Below are 17,238 nucleotides of genomic sequence, written 5' to 3' on the forward strand. Positions count from 1 at the left end.
TGTACAGCAATTTTGATGACAAAGTTAGTTCTTTTATATACGTATATATCAAGTCTGAGACCTGTGGTTTCTGCTTGTCACCGTTCATTAGAGGACAGTAAGTGGCAATTCCAGTAATGTTTTCTCTAAAAGAAAAACACAGTTACTGTTTATAAATATGTTTTAATAATGTGCTGTTTCCAGATTGCATGTCCTGTTTGTTCTGCTGCCTCTGACCTCAACAAAACCAAAACGTCAAATTGTGCAAAGAAATCAAGAACATCACAGTCTAGACAACACCAATGTTATAAATTTAAAGCTAAAACGCTCACTGATTTACCCGTCATCAGCTTAATGCTTTAGAGATCATTTTCCATATCTAATACTTTGACTCACACATTAAGTCTCAAACCTTTCTTATTTACAGAGGGAGCTGCTATCTTGAGTGAGTTGTCAACTGGACTCGTAGCCTTAAAAGCATTTAACATTTTAGTACTGCACTTGCTTTATTCGAGTTCATCGGGGACTGCTGTCTCCTTTCAAATCTCAGCTGGGAGACTTCTTTTGCACCTTTTGACCCAATGGGAAACTTGTGTGTAAGAGCAATATATCTCTCGCATCTTTGTAATGTTCTGCTGGAGATCATTACTACCACTCTCACATGAGCCGAGCTCAAACCACTGTAGTCTAACTTCTATGCACTAGTTAAAGAAAACCAGCAGTAAAGCCATGAAAGGGCTCCTTTTTCAGCTGTGACATTTGCAGTCCCTTCAAACACACATCTAAAGAGTTGAGCTCTTCAGTGAGCCATTAAAACAGCCACTGGTTGATTTCCAATGCGTGACAGTTACAATCATTGTCTATTGTTGAAGAAGTTGCCCTCCAGGGGGCTAGATCGTTCTCACTTGCACCGTCTTGTGAGGTCAGGCTGGGCCAGCTTGCCTTCTGCCCAAGATTCCTGTGCCATCACCACCAGGGGATACAGCCAAGAATGGCATTGACAAAATAGCACCCAGATAGGCAAGCAGGAATGAGTGAAATGTGCAAGAAATATAAAGGGTGTCACAAGAAGGCTATTGTCAGAAACTCCTGGCTTGCAAGATGGACTTTTTTTGTGTGTGAAAGCAGGAGTTGCAAGTAAAAGAAATAGCCGCACTCACTCAAATTTATTATTGTTTGGAAAGGTTTGAAGAAATGCAAACCTAATGTCCATGCATTATATTCCAGCTGCCCTTCTCTTGAAGTGCTCGGCTGCTCAGCCATCAAGATGTAGCCAGTGTTGGCCAGCTGTTCAACTGCAGCATGCATCACAGCCAGACTTGGCTGCCTTCTAATTGGCCATCGACAGGGTTCAGTGGAGAGCAATTGACTGAGGAACGCCCTGCCTGATTTTAACCAGGCTAATCCTATGGCTCTGAGGCAGTGCTGTACACGCTACCCCCTAACTTGCTAAAAGCCAGTGATCAGACTGGGGTCTTACCAGTCTTTTAAGACTCACACCTATATAATGGAGAAATGCATTAATTGTCTTTTGTGAATTCCTTCTCATTGAATGAATGTGTTCTACAAACCTTTCAGCCATCCTCTCTATTTCTCTCTTCCATCCACCCTAATCACCTCCCAACCTCATTAAGACATTTCTTAAAGGCTATGTTTCGATGAATATTGTCAATTTCCCCAAAAATCTTCACTCTTTGGCTAACTTTCAAGGTTTCCCCCTACTAAATATACCCTGTGAAGCACATCTGGGTGTTACACTGCATTGAAAACATTATATAATAAGCATAAATTGTTGTTGAAGGTAACTTTGAAACAATTCCAAGAACATATTATTAACAGATCACAATGCTGAATGTTTGGGTTCTGGTGGATTCTTTGATAGGGGTCATGAGCCAGATATCTAGCCCCTGTGTCAGAAGGTTGTGGGGTATGGCTCCATTCCTGTGATTTTGCAGGATGGTGCTACTTTGTTGGAGGTGCCATCTTTCAGCTGCCCTGTGTCCCAAGGCTGTGTCTGCCTCGCAAAGAGGTCTAAAAGATCCCTCCAGCCCGTTTGAAGAAAAATACTGAAGGTCTCCTCATGCCCCATTCACTGAACCACACAGAAAACAACAAAAATAGAAGAGAGGTAGGGGGTGGGAGTGAACCTCCACAGAGATTCCTCTGTAACTTTGGAAGAAGGGACAAATGAGTAGGAGAAGCCCCATTATTAGACCAGATTTCTCTTGGTTGCTTGTAAGATCTTGCTGTGTATGATCTGACTGCTACAGGTCCCTGCAACCCACTTCAAAAATGCTCCATTCTCTGTGAATGCTTAGCAACATGTGTCAGGTGCTATATAATGCAAGTTCTGTCTCCCACATGTGACAGACCTCTGCTTTGTATTTTCAATACTCTATACTAAAGTGCTAATTTCAGTATGGTTTGACTTTTCATTTAAGAAACTAGAAGTTTTTTTATGACAGCACCCCTTTAAGCTGATCATAATTAAATAGATAGCTAAACAGCTACATGTGCTCCAGTGGTGATGAGGGATAATAACATGACTGAAGGTGACTGCTGACACTTGGTCTGAATGGAAAATGAAGATTTTTGTAATGTTTTTAATTATTCTCCATTAACCTTTTGAGGACTGCGAGCCTACTTCAGATTCCAATGCATACATCTCCTTTCACAACATCTCTTCAGAAATAGCTTGCTGTGACTTCCCAATACAGAATGTTAACTGGTATCATTTTCAAAAATTGTGTGTAATGGAACAAGATAATTCCAAATGTTCTGGAACACATAAGAAAATTGTAAGTGCCAAAAAGGGCTCAAACAGCAAAAGATTTGCATCCAAAAATAAATTGTCGACCAGGTTTAATTATAAAGGGGCACAGCACTTCCATAAACATCTATTGGTTTGAAAAGAGCTTCAAAAATGTCCAGTCTTTTAAAAACTTCTCTGGGCATGGTTACGTTAACCAGAGGAACAACTGCATTGGATAGACCTCCAGCCATTCTAATGTTTTGGGTGGTCTAAGGGTGTTGAGTTGAATGGTTAATAGAAGGTCAGGTATGTCAAGCGAAGGGTGTTGAGATAAGTAATCAAAGGTGTTGTTTTGAATGGTCTAATGCTGTGTGCTTCCCAATCGCGCCTTCCTTCTACTTACTTACCCATAGAGCGACAGCAATCACAAACATTTTTCTTCTCCTTTTCCCCTTCTGTCCCCTCTGCCCTGTGCTGCTGATTTTTGTTTTAAACAGGGACTCCAGAAAGTCTAGCAGAGAAGGAACGGCAGCTAATGGCGATGATCAATCAGTTGACAAGCTTACGTGAACAGTTGCTGGCTGCCCACGATGAACAGAAGAAACTAGCAGCTTCACAGATCGAGAAACAGAGGCAGCAAATGGAATTAGCCAAGCAGCAACAGGAACAAGTGAGTACGGGTAAATGGAGGAATTCAGTTTACAGGGAGTTGGAAGGCTCAGCAGCAAAATGCTATACAAATTGTCTTTAATTTTAAGAATTCATGAAAAATCCCAGGATTTTACAGAGGAAACACATGGTGCCTCTTACACCAACATGATGTGAATATCAGCCGATGTTTGCACTATGACCTATTCCTAATAGCCTTGATCTTTATGACAGAGCCAATATAGTAAATATAATAAAAGGTTGCCTTGGGAATTGTTTAACGTACGTACTCTCAAACCATGCTGTGGCTTAGAATTTGATAGCATTTAATTTAAGGTATAGGATACCACTGATTCATGGGAGATGGAGTAAATCCTAGAATAATACAACAAGGAAGGCAATTCAGGTCGTTGCTCCTGTACTGTGTTATGAACCAGACCAAACCCCCTCCAAATATATTCAGAAGATAGCCTAGACCCAAACTTTTTCTTATATTAAAGGTAAATGTAAGGTGCTATGTTCCAGATGCAACTCGATTGGTCAAACTACTCAATGTTTAACAAAATTACACTATAGTTAACATACAACAAAAGAAAGAAGAATTTGGAATCGCTTAACTCTATTGCAAATCCTAACAGAATAATAGATTACTTTACTACTAAACAGTAAATGTTCTAATACGGTAACATCCCATAAGCACACCTTTGGCAAAAGACAAGTTCAGAAAAATAGATTGAGAAAAATAGATTGTCTCACAGGCAATTCTCCAGTCCAGGAGGAAAAACATCAAGAGAAAACTCTAAGAGAGGGAGTTGCTGGGAGAGATGTACTGCAGCTTTTACATCCAACTTCAAGACCCCAGCAACTGTTTCTGAAAACCTAAAACTAAAAATCCCGGTTCTGTGGGAGCTTGACCCCACCCATTCAGGCTGCTTCTATTGTTCCAACTTTTAAAAAAAACGCCAAGGCCTCACAAGCTGTTTACTTTAATAGATTTCAAGAGATAGTTCTGCACCTCTGACTTAAAACCTCTCTCAAAAACAAAACCCAGCACAAAATACACCTCTTAAAACCATAGTTTCATAACAACTGGCTGTTTGGGATTTATTGAGTAACTCTGCGACTCATGACCCATAACCCGGCAAATCAATCCTGTTCAATTATGCATCAACTTCCCTTTTTGAAATTATTGAACTCTGTTGAACTTGCTTACACACATCTTCAATACAGTGTGGAGTTACATGAACACAGCAGGACTGACAGCATCAGAGGAGCAAGAGAGTTGATGTTTTGGGCCTACACTCCTGAAATATCGACTTTCCTGCTCCTCTGATGCTGCCTTGGCCTGTTGCGTTCCTCTAGTACCACACACTATATTGACTCTGACTCCAGCATCTGCTGTTCTTGCTATCTCCTTACACACACCTTTTCGGGTAGTATGTTCCAGATCATCACAATTCTGTGCATAATTAAAAGAAAAATCTCCTCACTCCTCCCTTCTCTTGTCTGCAAATTTTCTTAACTCTTTGTCTTCTCATTGTTGGTCCTCCTACCAATGTAAACACCTCCTTTTCACTTTACTCTGTCAAAACATCTCTCATCAATCTCCCCATCACCTTCTCTGCTCTGTATGTTGCTGTGACCAGGCAAGAAAGGGGAATTAGCTCCCCTGTCTTCTTTCTCAAACCCCTCTTGGTCAGTCACAACAAGTATTTTTTGATCTTATTTACATGGGTCAAACCCACTTCAATTAAACTTAGTTGATTAGTAAGTTTGAGGCCAATTAACAAAGTTTTCTTGAGTGAAAGAGAAGAGCTTTTATTATTTTTTTCAGATTGGTAGATAATGATTACACACACAAAGGAAATAAGTTCCTTTTTGTAAAAGAATGTGATACAGACAGGGGATAAATAAGACTGCTCTGTTTAAAAGTCCTTTCATAAATTTGAAACCAGAGGCTGCAGTCGATTTAATTGTTGACTTGTATCTGCAGCAATGGCAAAGCCATTAGATATTTTACATTCTCAATGAATGATTGTTTTCCCAAGTTGCGTTTTCACTGGCGTTATTTTGGGAGTTGAGAGAAACAGGCATGGAGAGAAAAATGTTCCTGATTTTTGTCACAACCTCATTTTACCTTCTCTCCTTTGCTGCTGAAAAGTTGAAATGTAGATCAGTGTATATTACAGAGTCTGGCTGCATTGTCTTTCCAAGCTGGCTAACTGACAGGCAAGATTTTAATCTCCACATATGTTCAGTGGCAATACATTGACAGGGGGGGAGGCAGTGGCACAGTGGTAATGTCACTGAATTGGTTGTGGAGAGCTCCAAACTAATGTTCTGGGATTGTCAGTTCAAATCCTACCATAGCAAATAGATTTTTTTTTAAAAAACTGGAATAAAAGGCAGTCATGTAACCACTGGCATTTACCATAAAAAGGAAAGATATTTAGTTCACTAATGTCCTTTTTAAAAGAAGGACACCTACCGTCCTTACCTGACCCATATGAGAATATAGATATAGAGCAATGTGGTTAACTGTTAATTAAGATGAGCAATAAGCACTAGCCTTGTCATTGATGTACATGTCCAATGAAAGAATAACAATGACTTAACCAGAAAGGTGAATTTCTTAATGCTGAATCAGTTGCCTGGTTTCGCTGTCCATAAAAATGATGATTTAGTTTATTCTAAAAGGGACTCTCATAGTTTGCAACTGTCTTCTCAAATGACCACTGCAGCCATTTTGGGTCCATTTTGTTCCTTTTAAAAGCCATTTATTTTTATGAATGGTCTCAGCTGTAACAATCGAACAATGGCAATTAAAATTCCACAGTCTACATTTACCACTCACATAACAATGTGAACAGCCCAATCCCTCTCCTTTTACCTGAAGCCCCTCATCCTCTTTTTTTCCCATTGTTTTCCAATGTTCTCTTCCTATCTTGCTCCCCTTATCCTCTCTCTGCTGACTGTACGCTGAGGGAGCTTTCCAAAGACAGTGGATGTTCATCATTTGAGAATCTATGCAGTACTGTCACTTAGATCGTAGGTTTACATATATCTGTACATGCACAGTCCCAGAAAAGGACCACTTGTGAGGGTTCAAGAGCAGGAAAACACAAAATTGTTAGTTCTCCATCAGTCTGAGTTAGGTCAACTCAGCACTGGGGATTGAACCTGGGATAAATTAATACAAGGGATTTCAGAAATTCCCATCTCTTGCAGTTCTTCAATTTTTTTTTCGGAAAGGTAGCCATATGGCCTACCGAGAAATCTGGTGAGAATTATCCATTTGACTTTGTAACTTGATGTGGCTGTTCAGAGTATGAACCAAAAGCTGTCTTGATTGAACCAAATGAATAGCTACACTGTTGACCTGTGTTGCTTCAAATAAAAAATGAGCAAATTAGAGTTGCTACTCAGTGTTGACCTAGCAGGTGTATAAAAAATACATAAAATAAGATCCATCAGTTTATCTTAACATCTCTCAGACTATAGAATAAGCCAGACTTTTGCTGGGTTTTGTTTCAGTTCTCCATTCCTTAAAGTAATATCCCATCGTCCACTTCCTGTAGACATCAGCTCAACAATAACGCCTACCTAATCCTGCACTAAGATCTGTCCAGCCTTGTTCCAAAGCTCATTGACTTGCCTTGTCTCTTGGGTTCCACAATACTCCAGATATAAAACGCTCATCTTTGTGTTTGAGTTGCTGTACAATCCCTGTAACCTCCTGCACGCCCTGTGAGAACTCTGGGTGCCCAAGCAGCACTGGTTACTTAGAGATAGTAAGAACTGTCGATGCTGGCGTCAGAGATAACAAGGTGTAGAGCCAGAGGAACACAGCAGGCCAGGCAGCATCGGAGGAGCAGGAAAGTTGATGTTTCGGATTGGGACCCTTCTTCAGTTAACTGTGCTAACACTGGCTGCACTGTCCTTCGCCCTTCACCATGTCATTATCAAAAGGGCAGGATGGATCTCTGTTTAATACCTCATCCCAAAGACAGACAGCTCTGACCATGTACAACTCCTTCAGTACTACACTGACGTGTCTGCCTCAATTATGGGTTCAGGTTTTCTGGAGTGGGAATTGAACCCATAACCTTCTCACTCAGGTGAGAGTACCACCTAAGAACTGTGGCTAAAAAAGCAACAAACCTTTGATATTTGCATTTGATTGATGAATGGGAGATACTTGGAAGGAAACTAGCTCTTTATTATCAAGTCGAAAGCTTTCTTATGCAGATTGTGACAATATACTACACACAGACATTTAAGCTATGTTTAACTCAATTCTGTGAAAGGATAAACAACTCCTCTTTAAAATGATGAAGTACACTGCGGGTAATTTGCTTAAAGTGGTCAAAGTCCAAAGTGTGAATAGTCTATTGTTTTAATTAGCGTGATAAAGTCTTTGACCTAATAATAAAAACCTTAGTTTCCTATTGCGTATCTTCAGTTCATTGTACATTTGCAAATGTCAAAGGTTTGTTATTAATGGGAGGTGAGTAGATTCCACATTTCACCAGTTGGCTCGTTTGCCTGTTTTTATTTTAATTGTACTGTAATTAAAAGCCAGCCTTACCTTGAAACAATCTGTTGCAATCTGCAACAAAGCAAAAAAAATTTGCAATGAATGTAACAACTGTTCCCGGTAAACAATCAAATCACTTCCATTTAATTAGTATTGTGTCACATCATTGTGTATCCTTTGATTGGGTTGGCAGCTTTTGTTTTTGATGAACTAGCAATCAACTTCTGAATTGCAATCTGTCAGCAAGTCAAGATTGTTCATTGCAACTAATCTTCCAGCACAGCCTGCAAAGCTTTTGTTAACCTAATTAAATTGTATTTCCGGTTTAATTTGTATGATGCCTTTCAATGTACCCCTGGTCCCCCCCCGCCCCCACCCCGGCCCCAAACCAAATCCATTTGTCTTAGATGCTCGACAAAAGAAATTTTTAAAAGAGATCTTTGCAGGCGCTTTAAGAGAGAAATCAGGCCCATAATGTCAATCTGAGCCCATGTTCTTTTAAGTCAGAAGGTCATGGGTTCAAGCCCCATTCTAGAGACATAAGAACATCATCCAAGATGACACTCCCAAAACAGGGGAGTGCTGCACTCTGGGAAGTGCAAGCTTCTGGATGGGACGCTAAATCAATTCCAGGCTCCCAATTGGATGCAAAAGATACATCAGCACTATTTTGAAGGAAAAAAAGGGAGTTCTGCCCTGGAAAATATTTATTGATGATTCATTGCCACTTTACTGCTTGTGGGAGCTTCCTTTGCCGCACATTAGCTGACCCCTGTCCGACAATGCGTACAATTTCAGAAAACTCCATTAGCTGTAAAGTGTTGGCCTGGAGTTGGGAAAAGGTGCTACATAAATGCAAGTTATTCCCATAAACCCGATTCGGGTTGCCATGCTGGAATGGGTGAAGGTGTCAGATCGAGGTAAGACTGGCCTAGCTCATGATGGTAACTCTGTCTCGTCCACCACCCTCACATGGTTGGATGGTTCCTTTTGACCTTCTGTATTGAAGCATTGTACGTAAAAGAACCAGCTCTTCATTCCAATCGCTATACAATTGGGGCCCAGGGACAGGTCAGTGAGTTTAGTGCTTGAGAATGGCAAACGGAGTGAATGCTAGTAAGTTTGGAAGAAGAAAGGAAAGTTTTGATGCATTTCAGGCATAAAAAAGCCAGAATTTGAAATGAGTTCTCACTTCCCATTGCCAAAATCCACTGTAAGCAAATGGGCACTGTGAGACCCTATTCCTTTACTCAGCTGATTTACAGCTCAACCTTTTTAAACCTGTAGCAAGTAGGTGCTGAGATTGGGGCACAGTGGTAATGTCACTGAATTAGCAAGCCTGAGAGCCCAGGCTAATGCTGTCCCACATAGGTTCAAATCCCACCCTCCCCTGCCCTAACATAGCTGGTTTAATTTAACTACCATTCATTAATCTAGAATAGACAGTTCATTTCCGTACCTCGAAACTAACCAATTTATAAAGCTTCATCTGGTTCATCTTTTCAGGAGGGAAATTTGCTGTGACTTCAGGCCAAAAACAATATGGCTGATTCTAAAACAGTGTGGCACGCTACTCAGTTTACAGATGGGCAACAAATGCCCGCATCCCATGGAAGAATAATTAAAGAAAAAGCCAAAATGGGGTTTTAAGGCCAGAGGTGGGGCATTTCAGTCAAGAGTTCATCTTGTAAAGTTATGGAAACCAAATATGGAGGAGCTGGTACGAATGGGTTGACCATTCGGCCCCATTGTTTCTGTGCAGTCATTTAACAAAGAGCAATGAAATGAAGCCCACTATCCGTGGCGATAGCCACATGGTGAATGGGCTGGATATTACCTGCTTCTGGAGAGGCCATGACTGATGAAAGTGCTGATAAAATGGCGCACAGCACTGGGAGCAGCAGGCTCTGGGTTGGCTGTGTGCCAGTTGGTTACCTCAGCCACTTAAAATGCCCAATTACAGGCCTTCCTCTTCCCTCAGCATCTCCCTTGACTACAGCCTCCCCTGCCCAGTCTCATATCTGTGCGGAGTGGTACCAGGAAACCTGCCAGCTTGATTGTCCTGTGGGCACCCTCCTGAGCCTACAGCCCTGCAATAGATGGCCAACCCCTTCTAATCGCTGGTCAGCCTGGCCCAACACCGTTGGTTAAAAATGTACTCTTTATTTCTCAAAGTGCCTCGTGGCATGGTGGCCCTAGCCCTTTCTGTCCTTGGCCTCAGCAGCGCCCGCTGCTGGTGGCACCCCTGGGCTGGCACCTCAGAGAGACGGTCTTCCTTTCTCTTGGGTGCCAATCCTGTCGGCTCCTCTGTGTTGACCGATGCCAGTACAATGGTGCCCAGGGTCCTGATGCCCTTCCCGTGCAGGTACCAATCCGGTGTCTCAGGTTGACGACCTTTTTATTTGGAAAAATTGGAACCGAAAAAGTGTTGAAAGATCAACCCCGGAGCGAGAGCCGGGTCAGGGAGTGGGAAAAGGAAGAGACCTTGTGTGATAGGCTGGAGGGCACGAGAAATGAAATGAAGGAAGAGGATGATAGCACGTGGCTAAAGGAAGCAATCATGGTGCAAATATCTTTCAAATTGACACCGTAGCAATCTCAATTCCTTGTCCTTCCTTACAGATCGCTAGGCAACAGCAACAGCTACTACAACAGCAACACAAAATCAACCTCCTCCAACAGCAAATCCAGGTCAGAGTTCAGTCTCTCTCCCTCTCCCTCTCTCCCTCTCTCCCTCCCTCCCTCTCTCTTCTTTTCTCCCTCTGTCCCTCTCTCCCTCTCGTCCCTCTCTCCCCCTCTCCCTCTCCCTCTCTCCCTCTCCCTCTCTCTCTCTCGGCGTTGTAATTGTTGTTAATGTTTTGCCTCCTGTCAGGGCAATGGAGAAAGATGTTTTCTGAAGGATCCTCACGGTGTGAGGAAGAGGGGGGAGGCGGTGTGGGGAGGGAAGTGGTTACAGTAACCTCTTCCCAACCAATTCAACAGGAACTCAGTGCACACGTGGGTGTACTCCATGAAGGAGCTGTTTACTCCTGCTACAGGTAGACCAAACAGACTGTGGGCTGAATGGCCTCCTTTGGTGCTCTCATGATTTGGTGATCCCATAATTTGGTGATCCCATAATTTGGTGATCCCATAGGGTTTACTACTTTGGCAGAGATTTGTGACTATGAGTATCTCAATGAGATTGTCCTGACTGGTTCCCACTCAAATTGGCTCTTTCTCTGTAATGCGCTATGGCAGTGTCCATCTGATCTCAGAAGTTGCACTTTTTCTGCTAATCTCCTTTCTCCCCCCACGTTCTCCTCACTATGCCTGTTTTTTTTTCCAGCACTGTACCCCCTCCCCTCCAATCCTGCAGTCACCCTACAGTGCTAAACCATCTCCCGACTAAATGGCTCCATCGTGCACTCTCCCATTGAGAGTCTGGCTGAGAGTTCAGAAAGTGAGAGTTAATAGGACAGACAATTCCAATCTGATTGCTGACCAACACCCACACACACACTCACCCCTAACAGCAGAGAGGTTAATTTTCTCCTCCCACAAACTAGGTGCAATTTTACAGCCTCTGCCCCCCCACCCCTCACTAAATGACCTCAGCACAGCTCCGGAATCGATCCCATGATCCGGTCGTTTCTGGAGAGGGTAGTGCACTTCACCACGGTAGCAGTTGGGGGGTGGGGATCATCGTCTTCCTTAAATTTACAATGAATAGATACTTTTGTCAGTTTTGTCTTTACTTTTGAAATGCTGTTCGCCCTTTTGCGGCGAGGAAGACCCCATGTTCACCATCTGGGAGGTTTCTGGTGCTTACATAGGTGTCTACTCAGGGGATCCAAACCTGGAGAGTTCTGTGGCAAACAAGACAGGGCACTGCAGAAATTGAGGTTCCAACAAGTTGCTGGCTTGGGATTCCTTCTTGTTTGCATTTTCTCTCTGCCTCTGACACATGTTTGCTTTTGAAGGAGGCAGGTATTTGCACTGAGTGTGGTGATCGAGGGCAGGCTCCTTGTAGGACTCAAAAGTCAAAATTGTAGATGGAGCTTTTGGATGAAATGTCCTTGAAGCTCTACCTTTTGAGTGCCATGTGAGTGCAGCCAGTTCCCACAGAAGAACTGCTTTAGGAAGTGGTTGTAGGGCATTCAGGCAACAGCACTTGCCAAACTAGGCACGTTCGCTTGAAGGATTCTACAATGCTCTGCCTCCGATCCACTATTTTTATCGTCAAGCCTTGCTGCTCACAGGAAGAGCCCCACATTTCTGGAGGTAAAAGTTCTTTTAGCACGCCCTCAATCAGCCTTTCACTCTTCACTGAAGAAGCAAACCCACAGCCTGTTGCAGTTTGCATGCACTGCTCGCTTGACCATGCCCCACATGCCAGAATCGACCGACATGTTAAAACTCCGATCCATGACATCATAAGAAATAGGCCGTTTGGCCTCTCAGGCCAGCTCCGTTATTCAATAAGATCGTGGTTGATCCGACATTCTTCCTGACCATTTCTGGCCCTTTTCCTGGAGCCCTTCATTCTCCAACTGATCAAGATTCTATCTATCTCAGGTATATCTATATCTTAAATATACAATGCCCTCACGGATCTCTGCGGCAAGTAGTTCCAAAGACAAACAACCCTTCTGAGTGAAGAAATTCCTTCTCATCTTAGTCTTAGCCCCTTTATTCTGAGACTGTGCCGTCTGGTCCTAGACTGTCCCATGAGGGGGAAAGATCCTCTCATCATTTACCCTGTCAAGCCCCTATATGTTTAAATGCGATCACCTCTCATTCTTCTAAACTTTAGTGAGTAGAATGCAAATCTGTTTAACCTTAGCTCATAAAACAATCCCTCCATACCAAGGATCATCCTAGTGAACCTTCTGAGTACTGCCTCCAACGAAATAATATTTTTTTTTTAAGTAAGGGAACCAAAACTGCTCACAGTACTCTGTAGATGTGGTCTCAGCAGCACCTTGTACAGTTATAGTAAGAGTTAATCTTACAGTCCAACCCCCTTGAAATAAGGGCCAACATTCCATTAGCCTTCCTGTCTAACAGTAAAACACCAGGAGTTGAAGCTCACGCGGTTGAGGTATACTAGGCTGTAGGTCAGTTCTTTGTTAAGAAGCTCACTGTATTCTTAAGTTATATGGGAACAATGAATCATCCTGCAGGGATATAAGGATGCTCCCATTGTCAAGTTGGTAAACCACGAACAGGAACTTGCCATTCATCCAATAATCATACAGCAGTCTTTACGACCCACTTCTGACTAATCTCTTGGCTGTTCGACTCATGTGTTGCTCAGGGTCAGAATTGTGAAGTCCTGTGGGTTGCTCCATTACATTAACCATGCTTCAGAAGTTGTTTTGGCCAATATTTTATCCCAATAATAATTGAACCCCCCCCCCCCCCACCCACCACCACACCCCCCAACCCCCACTCCCCCATCGCCTCCTTATCTCCTATTTGTGGAACCTTGCTCCCTCTGGCTGCTGTGTTTCCAATATTTACAGCAGTATCTGTACTTCAGGAAGTACTTCATTGTCTGTAAAACACCTTGGGACATTCTTAGTAGAAGTGGTGAAAGGTGCTCTGTAAATGTAAGTCCGTCTTTCCTTCCATGCCCATCAAGATCACTCCGATAAACATTTATTAATAAGCCCCCATCAAGGTATTGACTCAGAACTTGGTGTGCAGTGCGCTGACAACTCAGGTCATTATTAGGTTGGGTCACTGAACCATACCTGGAGGTGAAGCCTCTTTTTGTATAACGTTATCCGTGACTTCCTGCATTACACTTGCTTGGGGTGAGAAGGTTTCTTCTCCTGAAGCCCCACGTCCAATGTTGTTGCACGGCTTGCACCCTGCACTTCCTTTGGGATGGTTGGCAGTCTGGATATCCCTCTGGGTTGACCCCACTCCTTCTCTCTGAACATTCAATCTCTCGAGGTTGGCACTAAGGCTGGCATTGCTGCCCTTGGTGTCCAATGCCCTCAAAGTGTGCTTCCTACCCCAATGATTGAACCTTTTAGTTTGCTCTATAAATAATCTGTTGTCCAGGAAAAGATTTTCTGCTGATCAGTTTATGGAGTTTCTTTTGGTGTTTATGAGATAACAAGACCTGGTTACAGAGGGTATGTTACTGACTTGTGATCGAGGTCTGGAAAGCTGTCAACAAATGTTGAAAGATTTGACAATTTTAAAGTAATCAACCTGATTCTGGGGATGGTTTTTTTTCTGGTTTCCAATAACACACAAGGCTCTTTGGGATTTGAAAATCTACTATTACTTGTTTCCTTTTTTATTTAATTACTTTATTCCTCCAGTGCCAATATTTGAGAAAATGATGTGCATTCAGGGCAGAACAACAATTTAAAGTGAACTCAGAGTATGTTGTATTCCATGTTCCAGGGAGGGTCGAGTTCAAATCTGCAGCATTGAAATTTCCTTATCAAAGATCACCTTATCAAATTTGGAAATCCAAATATGCCACATCTACCATTTGCCCTTTATTCACCCTGTTCGTTACATCCTAAAGAAATTTTTTTTAACAATTAATTTGCCAAATACTATTGCCCTTTAAAAAAACCATACCTGATGGTATTATACAAAAAAAAACAACAAAGTGTAGGAGGTCAGAGACAAATGCAGACATTGATGGAAAAACCCAACAGGTCTGGCAGCATCTGTGGAGATGGATCCTTCTTCAGAACATTCAGAAGGCTGCAAAGAAAGGTCACTAGACTTGAAACGTTAACACTTGATTTCCAACACAGATGCTGCAAGACCTGCTGAGCTTTTCTGGCAACTTTTGTTTTTTGCAAGACCTCCTGCTGCAGCCTCTTTAATAATGGATTCTAGCAGATCACAGTGACAGATGTTCAGCTAACTGGTCTCTTTCTGCTTTTTATTTCTCTCCTTTGTGGAATAGAAGGTTCATGTTTGCACGTTTCCAATCCACTGGAACCTTTCACCAGAATCTAGGGACCTTTTGGAATATTACAACCAATGCATCCACTATTTCTGCAGCCACTAGATTTTTTTTAAGACCTTCTGATACAGGCCATCAGGTCTAGGGAATGTGTTACCCTTTAGTTCCAAATGGGGAATCTTACAGGGACATGAATGCATGGGTTATGGTAAGATTAGTGGCAGAATCATGCAGCAAGACCTTTCTCAATGTTAGGAGCAACTCGTTGCATCTTTAATATATCTGCAAGACATTGACGTAAGCTTCTCTCTAGGCATAGTTGCCAACTAAGGGGGCTTATAGCTTCTTGAATGCATTTATTCGTGGCGCAACTCACCTCATTAATATTTGGCCTCCTTTCTTACGAAATACGCTGGACATTGAGAAAACTCAATATGAAATGCCTCCTTTGCTCAGCGGGAAACAGCATCTCTGGGCATGATCCGCGGGCACCAGCTGCACATACCCTTGTCCATGGACATTGACATTTGCCAACTCCTCGCGCGTCCCTCTCCTACCCACTTGCAGGATGTTTAGGAAGCAGAGAGCTGAATTTTGGGGCATACCAGCAACTAACATGGAAACACTGCCACAGGAGCACTGTGCTCAAAGAATGGATCAGGCTGTAGCTCAGAGCTGCTCGCTTGCACTCTCAGCACCGCATACTTTGCAAGCTGCTTGCTGTATCCCCTGCCTGGCCTTACCTTGCCCCACTATGCCAAGCCTGTTCATGTATCACTGCTTCAACCGGAGCCTATAGGCTGTAGTGCCGTGTAGAGGCACTGTTGTGTACAGAAACAGGCTGCATGTCATTCTTGTCAGGGCGGATCTGTGCAGGTTCTCAGTGTAGCTCCTACAGTGTGTGCCAGCTGTCTGTGCAGCAAACATGCTGCATGTCTATTCAACCAAAGGGCCATGTCAGACACTGGGTGGGAGAGCTACTCCTCACAGTCCAGTCAGTGGGTGCTACTGACAGGGCCTCACTCCACACACAGTCAGGGGGTAGGTCTGACTACAGTCTGGGGGCTGGGGAGGGTACTTGAGTAGTCAATCCTGTGGGACCATCACAAGCAATCAAGGGAATTGCATATTGTCAGGTGGGGAGCTGCAAACACAGTGGTTAAGGCTTTTCTGGGTCATGTCTTGAACTGCCCCTGTCATTGTTGGGTGTCATTGTTGAATTGGAGAGGAGAGCCAAGGCTTCCTCCAGGAAAGCAGAGGCATCTGTAGACATGGATAATGATGGGGAGAAGCCTGAGTTGGAACAGCATCAGAGGGCTACGCAAGGCCATTATGGGTTACTGGAAGTGATCACATCCATGGCCTCGATATGGGGAGCAGAGCAGCCATCATTACTGTGTCATGTCTGGGATCAGGGAACAAGGTGGACAGTTGGAAGTGAAGTTGAACATGGTGGGTCACTGCATGGGGGAAGGGATAGGTGGAAATGGGCTGCTGGGGATAGTGCAAGGGAAACAGGGATGTGGAGTCTCTGGATGGGTTACTGGCAACCAGGCTGAGCTCAGTGTCCACTCCAAGCTACGTCCCCTATCGTCACTTGTCCTTCTCTGGATGTAAAATGCAACTGGAAAAGGACTGGCACAATGCCCAGAGTGGATGGAGTCTGCCAGTTTAATAGGTGAAAGTGTGGAATCCACATCTGCTGGACACTAGATGTTGAAAGGGCAAACCCATGAAGTTGCAAACTCCAGCTACATAGAAGTTGTGATCATTTCATCCATTTGCAATGTGTACAGGGTGAATGTGGATTTCAATGATGGATTTGCACCATGCCATTGGAAATTTAACTCGCAAATCTTACATTGTCATCCCCATGATGTGGAGGCCAATGATTTAAAAAGTGATGACTGCTGGCCAAAGGCATCCCATGACTTGTGAAACTCCTGAGGGGCTGTGGGAGCAGGGTGTCACATGTCATGTAGACATGACGATAGACCCTACTGAATACAGTGAATCATCGAATGGTCGATGTGGGTCTGGTACAGGAAGGAGTTTGGAATGCAGCAAGCGTTGTCTTATTGACTTAATGTTTGGGTCACTCTGCCGGTGCAGCTCCTTGGGCAGCACCCTGGTGCACAAACTGTGAGCAGGGCCTTGTGGAACAGACGATGGCACTGCTAAAGTCAATAGGCCAGACACTGTGTGCTGCGTCATCCTGGCCTGCTGTGTTCTGTATAATTGGAGCAGGCAGCAAGGTGATGGGAGAGATTCTGAGGACCTGGGAAATCAGGAGCCTTGATAGACAATATAGAATAGGCATAACAACTCTAAAAGGGCTGTAGGAGCAGAGGGATCTAGGTGTATATACGCTCAGATCATTGAAGGTGGCAGAACAGG

The 17,238-nt window shown here is 43.4% G+C and overlaps 1 protein-coding gene across 3 annotated transcripts in view; it reads left to right on the plus strand.

The window, feature by feature from the left end:
* The window catches only part of sox5 (SRY-box transcription factor 5), a 384,119-nt gene that overhangs the window by 169,736 nt on the left and 197,145 nt on the right, over window positions 1-17,238 (plus strand). For all 3 annotated transcript variants that reach the window (XM_048610486.1, XM_048610485.1, XM_048610484.1), the window contains 2 exons: window positions 3,229-3,401; window positions 10,539-10,607. In XM_048610486.1, coding sequence (XP_048466443.1) covers window positions 3,229-3,401; window positions 10,539-10,607 — 242 coding nt within the window. The remainder of the gene's footprint in view (window positions 1-3,228; window positions 3,402-10,538; window positions 10,608-17,238) is intronic.

This window comes from Rhincodon typus, chromosome 22 (genome assembly GCF_021869965.1).
Source record: "Rhincodon typus isolate 14 chromosome 22, sRhiTyp1.1, whole genome shotgun sequence".
Lineage (NCBI taxonomy): Eukaryota > Metazoa > Chordata > Chondrichthyes > Orectolobiformes > Rhincodontidae > Rhincodon > Rhincodon typus.